Raw genomic sequence first — 12,185 nt, 5'->3', positions numbered from 1 at the left:
TACTCTCTGATTATGTTGACATTATTACATAAGCTGTACAGGCAAATCCAAAGCAAAACTGTTCGTCTCAGTTCCTTAATTTCATACACTGTTTGTCTGAAATGCTTGCAGTCAAGAGGGCGAGGAAATGCACCTAGACATTGATGGAGACAGGTCAGATGAACATACTGCATTGTGGTAGAGACAGGGTTGAAAGGGAGACGGAGACAACAGATGGACAGACAGACAGTCAGCCATGCGGGATCACTGGTAGGCTGCATGCCTCCACATTCCAGGAGAGAGCACACCCCGTGCCACAGCTCATACCGTCACCACTCATTTTAGAGAGAGGATCTCTTTGTCTTTGGGGCCAAATCCTGGCTGACCTCTGAGTGTTGATCAACAAGACCAACCAGAGTGTTGTGAGCTTCACAGCCTCTCACAGCCTCAGGGTTCATCTCTCACCTGAGAGTCAGCTGACACTTAGAATCTGCTCCTAACCTTAAGGTACATACTTGGGGTGCTGTCCATGTCCCCATGCACATACTCAACCCAGTGATCCAAGTGCTAGTTTCAATATGGGGAAAAAGTTATGTGCAGTTACTGGCCTGATTATATTGTAAGCTCAATCTACTTCTCCAAATGGCAAGTTAATAATGAGATTGTGATGAATGAAATGACACATGCTTCTGAACAGGTTTAGAAATAAAAAGGGCAAAATTAACAGGTGTGTCAATGCAGGTGAAGAGGCGGTGGGTTTTATCTCTTCTCAGCCCCCCCTTCCCCATCGCCGCTGCTCTCTTGTTCTTCCATCCTCTCGCATCCTCTGCCAGCCCCTCCACCTGTCTCTCTCTCTCTTATTTCAGAAGTGATGTCAGCTTCCCTGTCTCTCAGTCCCTCTGACTCATTAGAGTGCTTGTCAGACAGGGGTTTTCTATCCCAAAATTTTTTCCTAATCCATCTGTGCTCCTGTCTTTTTCCATCTCGGGTAACCTCTCTTCCCTTCTCCCTCCCTCTTTCACCACCATATAAAAGCCCTCAGTGATTGTCCTCTCGACAATACCCATGCTCTGCTTATAGGCAGTCACCCTCCCATCTTCTCAAGGTATGGACATTGTTCACTTCTTTCCTCTTGCATCTGAATTTAAATAATCTTCTTGTCCCAGCTGCGTAATCTGTCCCTAGTAATATTTCATGCCTTTTGTCTTGTTTGTATTTGTTAGTCTATTTGTAATTCGGTATGCATCTTACTCCTATTTTTGTTTGTTCCTCTACTTTTTTCCAGCCCAAGCACAGCATCTCTTCTTTTCTGTGTCAATCCATTTATTTTTTAATTCTGTCTCACTCTATTTGTGTTTGAATTCACATAACATTGTTTTCTGTTTTTATCTTAGTGGTTTGGTTTCAGAACTTTCCTTCAGAAATCCTTTTTTATTTAAGTCTCTGACTTGTTATCCCAGGTATCTGGAGAACTGCTGACAGAAATACTGAATATAAAATATTTTTATTTATTTGTTTTACCCATCAGATTTTTCTGTCTGTCTCACTTTCTGTCTTGCTGATCTTGTATCTGTCTGTGTATCTATCTCTGCCCAACATTTCATACCATGGCAGTGAATAATGCATTCTTGATGTAATCCTCTCTGTCTCTGTCATTGCCTCTCTCTCTCTTTCTGTCAAGGCATGTTTGTACAGACACACACATTAACAGACTGCTGTGAGTGACTGAATTATCTTGCCACCTCTCCCTCCCTCAGTTGAGTCTGAGTGCAGTGTTGTGTCATCCCCATTCAATGTTTTGTTTGGCAATGTCCAGACAATCTGCATAATTAGACTGAAGTGACCCTCTCTCACATAGCATGATTATTAATAATGTCTTGTTTTGTTCTAAGTCATCTAATCTCCCTCCTGTTTGATTTTCTCCGCTCTCTGTCACTGACTAAAATTAACCTAACAGAATTCCACTGCTAATGCCCAACACATACACCCTAAGTAACTTTATACTTCTCCAAATCCCCCTTTCTCTCTTTCTGTTGCTATCCCATTATCTACAAATCACTCATTACTTCTGCTCCCAAACATTTAAAATAAACTGCAAATGTAGCATTTGTAGCTGCACCTTGGTGACCTGCTTCCTCCAATTGTTCATGAGATCTCTGCCTGCACTTTGTTGTCTCGTAGAATCCCTCTGTCAATCAAATAAAACAAATTATGGGATGTTTATGACTGTCTTGGAAAATAGCTTTACAGTACAGTTGTCATGACTTCCTCTCCCCACCATCCAGACAAAATCATTAATAAACCATAAATCCCCTTGTAACAGGAATCTGAAGATGCGTGGTCTGTCAACAATGAGTTCATTTCTTTCCCTATCATAATACTGTTTAATCAGTGACTCAGTATGTATTAACTGTGTGGACACTGAGCTAGAGAAGTGAGCACAGAAAAGCTGTACTCCCTTGTTAATAGTTAACTAGCCACTGTTGCAGCTCTTCCCAATCAGGCAACAGGAAGTTGTCTATATCTATCTATCCATGGAGACATATATCACAGCAATTTTACAAACACTTATATACTGGCATGGAGATTGCAATTTGTGGAGTACGATTTTATTTGGCCGGTTTATACACAAAAAGTGTTTTTGTTTAACTCATTGCCATATCACCTCATTGTGTGGCAAAACTAACCTTGTAAATGTGCAGACTTTGAAGAATATTTGTGTAAAATGCGCTGTGGTGTTCAGTCAGTTTGTGTGTGTAAATGTGCTGCATTGTTCAGTCTGATGGTTTGTGGATGTATACATGTACTATAGTGTTCAGTTAGCTGGTATGTGGATGTACTACATTAACTCCTTTTCTGTCTCTTACAGTGCAGCCATGTCTGAAGTGGAAGAGTATGAGTGAGTTGTCTTTTGCCATTTATCTTCTAATGATGAATATTAATCATATATTTTCTATCAACCTGTAGTTGAATTGATCACATTCTGTCTTCTCTCTTTCTGATTCAGGGAGCAGTCTGAGGGTAACACCCCTCATGGTGCATGTGTTTGTTCATAAACCCATTAGCTTAGGGCGTGCATTCTGATGATCCATTTGCATTCAAATTATGAGCTATAATTATTCACAGTGGTCAGATTGCTGCCAACATCCCCACTAACAAATACCTAATAACTGCCAACTCTCCTTTGCCCTTTTCTCCTTGTCTTTCTCTTTCCACTCTCTCTGCCCTCTCTGTCTCTCTAACTGTCCCTGACAGAAGAACAAGAGGAGGTGCAGAAGCATGAAGAAGGAGGTGAGGGCCTCCTTTCCCATCTCTTCAGTCTCCATTCCTCTTCACTTTCCTCACAACCATTCAGTCTTGAGCACACATTCTTGGCAAACTGAGTCTTGCCAATGCGTGTACCAAAGCTGTAAAACTGAGGACTGCAGATATTTATCAAAATAGTAGCATAATCCCATTTGGTCCCAATGCATCTCTCCAAACACAACACTGAAAGCGTTGCTCTGTTTCAGAAGCACTGGCTACATGCCAAGTGTGACTGTCACAAAGTCAGACCTGTCAATCCCCTTTTCTTCCTTTCTTATTGCCTGCTGCTGTGTTGGTCATGGAAAGGAGATGTCACGACTCAGGCAGGGATTCAGGCACAGACAGGGAGGCAGGATGCACAAAGAGTGTTTATTAAATCCAAATCGGTATCCAGAGAACGAGATCAAAAACAGGCGAAGTCAAAACCAGGGAAACATGGCGAACAATACCAAAAGCAGATCCAAAAAGCAAGGTCAAGAGAAACAGGAGAAGTCGGAAAAACAGACAGGCTAAACAGGACAAAAAAGACTTGTAGCGAAACAGGTGAACTGAGGCAAACTAGTGACGTGACAAGCAACAAGCAGGGAATATGTAGGGCAAGGCTGACGAGGAGATGGGATGCAGGTGCGCAGGCAGGCAGGTGGAGAAGATCAGGCAATAAGGTGGGCAGAGACAGGGCGGAGAGCAGGGTAGGGCTGGAACACAGGGAAAAACAATAAATAAAAGCACATGGACAGGGAAAACAAAAACAAACTGGCTAGGAAGCCGCCGTACTGACAGGAGAGCACTTAAGAGTATCAAAGTATTGCATAGAAACTACATTTCCAATATCTTAGTGAATATTCTGAACACTGTAGTCATGGATATGTGTATTCTCAAATTTCTTTCCACCTTGCTGGCTTTATGATACATGCAACACACAAAGTAGCTTGCATCTTGCTGTACAAATAGAGGCGGGGGGGGGGGGGGGGGTCTAGACATGTGTTTCATTTTAATGTCAATAATAATCACCTATATCTTTCTGCTATTAAGAACATTTTAAATCAAAACTTTAATTATATGTGTTTCGAATGCAACTGAGAGATCATTGACATCTTGTAAGGGTTTTGTAATTTGGTGCTTGAATTGCTGGTATGTCAGTCACAAAATCACAAAATTATTTAGTGTGTCAAGGAGGAGCATTTTAAAAATAATGATGACATATGCCATAACTACAACAGGAAAATGAACAGTTAACACCTCTGTGTGACAGAGGTGTTCAAAGAGCTTATATTTATGGTCGGGCTGCCATTCTGAAACAGCTTGTAACCAACTGGAATGTGTAACAATACATAATCTAATGTCATGAGCATAAAACCTGGAGGTAGATGAAAGTTTAGATGGGTTTATGTTTGGAGAAAGCCAAAGGAAGCCTTCAACCAACATTGCCTGTTCCCAGCTGATAAACATAGTGGTGGATTTGTTATGGTATAAGCAGGCATGTTACAGGAGTCTGATTATAAGTCTGCATGGTAGAAGTATTGCCAACAGAAGTGGACACCCTGGCTTCGGAAAGTAAAAGTCCTGTCACGTATTTGTTCCGCCCATGCACTACACCAGCTGAATTTAAGTAGCACAACTCTTCATCCAGATAGAGGAGCTAATTAGTGAAATCACCTTGTTTAGTGAATGGCTAGAAGAAATACATGGTAGGACTTTTACTTTCTGAAACCGGGGTGTCCACCTCTGATTGCCAAGAATTACAAAGCCATCTTAGGTGACAAGCTCCACCCTATGGTATAAACATTGTTTCCTTAAGGTGTTCCCATATTGCAAGACAAAAATTCCCCCTACACACTGTTAAATGGATTCAGAGAGTGGATTCATGAACACCAGGATGAAGTCAAACACCCACCATGGCTGCTAGATAAACATCATTGAACCTTTATGAAAAGATCTGGAATACAGAGTGCAGAATACATGTATTCATTTGGCAGATGCTTTTATTCAAAACAACTCGGTGAGGCAGAGCACAACACAAAGATTACTACTTAATTTCTTTGTGAAGTGGAGAATTTCCTTCTTTGAGAATGGTACAATATCCCACAAGAAACATTTCACAAGTTGTATAACAGCATTCTGAGAAGGACTAAAGGTATTCTGAAAGCAATAGGAAGCCTTATTAATTCATGAATGTTCAAGTATTGTTGGGTGTGTCCATTATTTTGTCTACCCCGTACATAGATATGTACATATCTACACATGAAAGCATTTCTGTAAGTATACAAAATGAGTGATACCTAAGAAAATATGGAGTTGTTCAAATAAATGTCCTACACAGCAGTAGTCTCTATCTGTGCCTTGGCCATCTTTGCAGCATTGGGGGTTGAGAGTTGTGTATGTACCTAGCTCTCAAATTGAATGGCTTTTTTTCTCCATTCATCAAGTTTTAGAGTACATTTTACTGCACTTAACTGCAGTTAATTGTGAAACAAAATCTGAAAGGAAACATCATTTGAAGAGATGGTTGCCATTAATATTCTGGACTAACACCAGGCAGGAAATGTTCCCTTTGAAAATCTTTGCACAGCATTTTCCTGTAATGTGAATATTAAGAGCAGATGCTGCCAATTATTAGAAAATATAAACAAGGAACTCACATCATGGCAAAATGTTTGGAAAAATTAACAAGTTATTGTAGGAGTGGGTCCATGCATGTGCTTTCAAAATCTGAATACAACCACGGATTGTCATGTGTGAATGACCAAAATCATGGATCGATTTTTTCTTCCTAAAAATCGATTGCTATTTGGATGATGCTTCTTCTTTGCTGTCTTGCACTTGGCCAAACCTTCTTTTGTCTGTTGATTGAAATTTCCTATTATTTATCTTACAACCCCCACCCCCGCCCCCCATCTCCCCCATCTCCCCCCCGGTTCTCACATTCATCTTCCTCTTCTCCCTTTCTCTTAATTTCTTCCTCTCTCTTTTACTTATCGTTCTTTTTCCATCCTCACATCAGAGCAGGAGACACATGAGGAAGGTGAGAAACTGGGGTTTTCTTGAATTCCACTGTGAAACCATCAGCTACCTCTAACATAATTTTTAATGCAATTGCGGGGAATGGCCTCTTGGTAAATGCTTATTATATGACAATCATATCCTGCCATGAGATCACCTGTGTGGTGGCTTGTGGTTATTGAGATGATGAATCTAATGATATTGCTTGTACGGAGGAAAGTTAATAGAGCCCTATTACTGTCATTCCCCAAATAGCCACAAAGATAACACTATGATGAAAGAAAGCCCAATACTTCCCTTGAGACACAACAGAGGGGCTGTCTTAATAAACTTTGTACAGTTTATGTTGCAATAATACTGATGATGTATTCACTCAGACATGTGGTAACAAGTCTATTTCTTTTTCTCTTGGAACATCCCAGAAGAGGAACGCCCTCGATACAAGTAAGATAAAATTAATCTGTGACAGCATAGTATTTGTGAACAGTAGTGGTTCTCTGTAACTATTAATGTAGCTGTGCATATGCATATATTGAAATACTATTCGTACTGTAAGAGGCTTATATCTCACTAGTCTAGACCTGCTGTGACAATGTAAAAATAATAAGATACATGGAAAAATGCTGTTCTTGCTAGCTAATCTGAATATAATTAGATAGCTAACTAAAGGGACTGGGCCACTCGAGAGACTTAAATGTGAGTAACCACTCACATCATTGCATTACATGCTATTACCTGCTGTAAATTTTACTGTATTTTAATAGATAATAGGATAATGCATAGCATGAACATTAGGCAAAAAGTAAATTGCATTGCACCTATTTCTATATGCTAGTAAGATGCCAATGTTATAAATGCATATTCCATAAGATGATCAGATCATTTCACTGGAAACCCTCTCAGAAATTGCCAGACTACACATCTTTGCAGTATGGTAATTAGACCTCCCTTGACTAAATATTAACTTCTATTTGTCTATGTTAGTCAACATTCTTTATAAGTAACAACTCATGCATGCATATAAATATGTCAATAAATCAAGCATGCTCCAGTACATATGTGTCACTGTTTTAGGTCAATGGTCTCTCAGCTCGCTGCTCCCAAAATCCCCGAGGGGGAGAGAGTGGACTTTGATGTGAGTCTTTTTTTTTTGCTATTACTGTTTATCTGCTGATGCATGCATTCCATCAGGGTTGCATTATTAAAGAGCATGTATGATGTGCAAAAGCAGGAGATGTGATAATCATCATGAATCATGAGACATGAAGAATGAGTCTGGGAGCATAATTGTTTACAATTACTATTGATTCTGTCCCTCTATACATATTACAAGCAGATGTAAGTTGCAAGGTGATATCAATATTGCTACAGGGTTGATCTAATTTGTTATAAATGTTGCCCCTTCTCTCAGGATATCCACAGGAAGAGAATGGAGAAGGACTTGCTGGAGCTGCAGACACTGATTGATGTCCACTTTGATCAAAGGAAGAAGGAGGAGGAGGAGCTGATTGGGCTGAAGGAAAGAATTGTCAGTCATTTCCTCTGTACATCTGCCTGTCCCTACTGCCTAACCCTAACCCTAACCACACCCCTGTTTATCTTTCTCTGTTATTCACTTTGATTTGCAACGGTTGGACATAATCAATATTAACTTGTTCGTCTTCTTTAGAAATAAAAATGTATATTAGCCTTGCAAATATTGCATTATGTGAATATGGAGCAATGACAATATACATATATGAAGAGGGGAGTCATGCCCAGTCAAGTTGTGTGGCTCGTTACAGGAGAACCGCAGGGCAGAGCGAGCAGAACAACAGCGTGTTCGAGCTGAAAAGGAAAGAGACCGACAAACAAGACTTGCAGTAAGAAAAAGTATTCTGTGTGTTTGCACTATGCACAAACATTAATTTGTTAATTCACAATGTATTGTAAATATGATAAACCCAAAAATGAGCAATTATAAATTTTAATCTTGAGGAACAGATAGTCATGGTATATCTGTGTGAAATCTGCTTCTGTGTATGATAGCATGACATAAAAGTGTTGCCAAAGTAGTAGATACATTTACATTATATTGCTCTTAATGTTAAAAATCTGTCAAAAAATGACATTTCTCACTCCATCTCACTCACTCAGGAAGAGCGTCAGAGGAAAGAGGATGAGGAGGCAAAGAAGAGGGCAGACGATGAAGCCAAGAAGAAGAAAGTGCTATCTAACATGGGTGCTCACTTTGGCGGATTCTTGGCTAAGGTTGGGATCTGAATTACCCTATGATAATCTTGAATGTAAATATCATGAGTAATTTGTTCATGACTTGTATGTAAGAAATCACATTCAATAGTGTATTTTAGTGTTATGTATCTGTTTATTAACCCTCCCAGTATTGAGTTGAGGTTGGTCGATGTGTACAGTGCGTAAAAGCTGTCCCTCTTAGTACTGAGTTGATGAGTGGCAGTTGGTCGATGTGTACGGTGTGTATAAGCTGTCCCTCTCAGTACTGAGTTGATGAGCGGCAGTTGGTCGATGTGTATGGTGTGTAAAAGCTGTCCCTCTCAGTACTGAGTTGATGAGCGGCACTTGGTCGATGTGTACAGTGTGTAAAAGCTGTCCCTCTCAGGCAGAGCAGAGGAGGGGGAAGCGGCAAACAGGGAGGGAAATAAAGAAGAAAACTCTGGCAGAGAGACGCAAACCCCTGGGCATCGAGAACCTGAGGGAAGATGGACTTAGGTGACCTTATTTTGGACATTTTCTCACTGTCAGCAGGACTGTATTGTAGTGCTAATGTAACTCATCATTAATAATGTAAATTAATAATGTCAGCTGCACTCACAATTAAATGACTAGCCAGGTCAGATAACTACCCACAGTCATGGTCACAGATATTTAAATATTTTGAAATTTATTTGAAGAACAGTTGCCAGCCAGTCTTTTTTCTTACATTATGTAGACTTCACTAATGTATTCTTGTTGTATAAATAGCAGCTTGTTCCAAGAATCTGTCTGGTTATATGCTGTAGTTATGACTGAGATATTAAGCATTTGCCAAATCAATTGAAATTCACATATTCTGAATTCATCAGCATTCAAATAATTACTAAAATGGCTCTATTATGCTATGATTCTGACTCATGAAACCGGAACAGCTGTTGGCAAAAGCAGGTAAATTATATATTTAATGGATGCTATTCAAATCTATATGATGAAGAAATCAAAAGCCAGTATGATAGCTGTGTACCTCCATATTTAATGTCATGCAATTTTATTTTATTGGTGCATCAGCTTAATGAGCAGAGGTGGTAGGACAACAGCTGTCACTGTTCTAATGCTTAGTGTGTGTCACTAGGTCAAATCCCATGTCTCATCAGCATGCTAATGAAAAGAGACAAAAGAGCTAGCAACTGTGATTATGATCGAACCAAGTGGATGAGTACCTTTCTAATGCAAGTCCTGGGTACAGTGACCTTTTTGGTCCATCTGACCCATGTTTATCACTGTACATACAGTATCTTTCACCAAATATAAACAAAGTCAAAAGTAGTGGTAAGTAGTCAAGTAGTAGTGGTAAGGAGCAGAGCTTGTAACTGAGTTGCTGGTTCAATTTCCTGCTGTTATACGCTTGGGCACGGTACTTAACCCAGAATTGCCTCTGTAAATATCCAGCTGTATAAATGGATAACTTATAAAACTGTAACCTATGTAAGTCACTCTGGATAAGAACGTCTGCCAAATGACAATATATTTATTGTAATTTCAACACACACCAGCATAAACAGAGCACATGAAACAGCTGAACGGTCCATGTCCTGGCAAAATAAGATTAGAGAGAGAACTTTATGACATGCTACAATGTAATGCTTTACAGGTGAATGTGTCTCAGAAGTAGTAAAATTTCAATTTGTTATTGTCAAGTCCTTTGGACAAACTGAACTTGTTGTGGTCAGTGAAAATGCATGTCTATGTTGTCTGTGGGACAACTAGAATCGTTTTCTTATTTCATAGCTCTAGTTTATAAAACACAGGTGTCTTTGTAGATATCATTAATGGTGCTGTTTTTTACTGAGATTCATTAGATGGTATTTACTGTGAAACTTCCAATGTGCAAATATGTTTACTGGCAATACGTATGGTCAATCTGAACAAACATCTTTGTATGTCTAGTTTGAATTGACCTTAAACCATTGTCAATATTAACGCGCTGTGTTGTATCTACCGTATAAATATTCTTCGTCTCAGGGAACGGGCAAAAGAGATGTGGGAATGGATCTACCAGTTGGAGTCTGAGAAATTTGACCTTATGGAAAAGATGAGGCGGCAAAAGTATGAGGTGAGACAGACTGAGAAAAATATTCTACTTAATAAACCATTTCATTGTGGCTACTATAATGGTGTACCATGCACTGAAATGGAAAGCATCGAGTAAGAGATCAATTTTTTTCATGACTATAAAGGAACATATTGTTGAGTTATATTTTAATGTGGAATGATGTGTCTGAATGTTTGTTTGGTTTGTCTGCTTTAATTGTAGATCAATGTTCTCTTGAACAGAATTTCTCATGCCCAGAAATTGTAAGAAAATTATATTTCAGATGAACATTTGTTTCACGCAGTGTGCATTTAATGTGTGGTACAGTTTTAATGCATGCAGTACATATATAGTGCATGTTATATTAATTAGTAAATATATTATGAGGTTTGATGTGCTTGCATTTACATAAATGATATTCAACTGTTTATACTTTGCCACATATCAATATATTTTAAATATTTGTGTTGATTGTTTTAACCAGGCGGAGTAGAGAAAAAGGTTTTTGTTATCATTGTAATTTAACAGTTTTAACATGATGTTGAACATCTTTAATCAAAATACTGTACGCTGATTGTGAATGTTAAGATGTTTTTTGAGATAGTTTTGAAGTTCACGGTATGGTTTGGTGTCTTCAGTTATATGTATTATCTCTTCTGTTCCCCTGTGACAATTCCATGTCTCTCCTTGTAGTAAAAAGGGTCACGGAAAGGGCAAAGTTGGGGGTCGCTGGAAGTAAGACCCAAACTGGATTGGAAAAGAAGATAACATCTCCATTCTTTCAGACAGAAAGTGTGGACATCACATCTGTATTAATCCCCTACCAAATCAATATTTCATTTCAAATGTATGAAGTATAAAAACAGGCTCAATGTAAAAATTCACCCTGTCAGTGACATAATGGCAGCAGGATGTGAATCATACAGGACCTATAAAAGGTGGCCTTGGATCATCTGAAAGCAAAGCTCGTATGTTTGTGACATTCTTTTTTTTTGCAATTTTTTTTGCCTTATTTCAGAAAGTGCATTCGGGTTCTGCTCCCAATACCACACTCATCGCTGGGAGTGACATCACTTGGAAATTACATCAAGGTTGAAATAATATTCTTAATTTGGATGGAAGCAAACCTTTACTAAGTAAATTGTGCTTTGAATCCTTGTATCAGAATCCTTACAAATACCTGTTCATTTACTAACCTTTAAGACTGAAGTGATAAATGTCTGTTTTGCATTGCATCAAAATAACAAACATGGATTTCCACAATGTTATTAGTTGTATTGCTAATCTTGGTTATATTAGTGGCAGCAGTTTTATTTTGTTTAATTCCATATCTAAGTAATTCCCAAAACAAGGGAATACTAACCCCCTGTGTATTTAATTAGATGTATCCAAGCTCCTGTGATAGTGTACCCGATTAAAATGTACAATTTTCACTGAAGTCTGTCTTTAATTTACATAAAATATGAACAAATTCATCATTTAGCAAGCATTACATTAATTCCGTAGATGGTCAAAAAAGTAGAGGTATGTTAATATACAGTAGTTGCAAAACAAAGCAGACACAATACTGGATGCTTCTGATCAACCCACAGACTGA

The 12,185-nt window shown here is 38.8% G+C and overlaps 1 protein-coding gene across 1 annotated transcript; it reads left to right on the top strand.

Annotated features, from left to right (window-relative positions):
• Positions 1-2,992: 2,992 nt before the first annotated feature.
• LOC118786286 (troponin T, slow skeletal muscle-like) lies at positions 2,993-11,995 on the top strand. Its single transcript, XM_036541421.1, has 11 exons — positions 2,993-3,000; positions 6,287-6,307; positions 6,708-6,729; positions 7,360-7,420; positions 7,697-7,813; positions 8,070-8,147; positions 8,422-8,535; positions 8,903-9,012; positions 10,519-10,609; positions 10,811-10,851; positions 11,282-11,995. The coding sequence occupies exons 4-11, from the start codon at positions 7,364-7,366 to the stop codon at positions 11,325-11,327; spliced, it is 654 nt and encodes a 217-aa protein (XP_036397314.1). The 5' UTR covers positions 2,993-3,000; positions 6,287-6,307; positions 6,708-6,729; positions 7,360-7,363; the 3' UTR covers positions 11,328-11,995.
• Positions 11,996-12,185: the final 190 nt, after the last annotated feature.

The sequence above is a fragment of the Megalops cyprinoides genome, chromosome 1 (assembly GCF_013368585.1).
Source record: "Megalops cyprinoides isolate fMegCyp1 chromosome 1, fMegCyp1.pri, whole genome shotgun sequence".
NCBI classification, from domain to species: domain Eukaryota; kingdom Metazoa; phylum Chordata; class Actinopteri; order Elopiformes; family Megalopidae; genus Megalops; species Megalops cyprinoides.
The sequence above is the reverse complement of the archived record's forward strand: the minus strand, read 5'-3'. Positions and strand labels throughout refer to the sequence as shown.

Bases quoted from the DNA above. Each gene is read 5' to 3' on its own strand.
- LOC118786286 (XM_036541421.1), top strand. From the start codon at position 7,364: ATGGTCTCTCAGCTCGCTGCTCCCAAAATCCCCGAGGGGGAGAGAGTG. The intron at 7,421-7,696 runs GTGAGTCTTTTT...CCCTTCTCTCAG, and splicing joins GGGAGAGAGTGGACTTTGAT to GATATCCACAGGAAGAGAAT. The intron at 8,148-8,421 runs GTAAGAAAAAGT...TCACTCACTCAG, and splicing joins ACCGACAAACAAGACTTGCA to GAAGAGCGTCAGAGGAAAGA.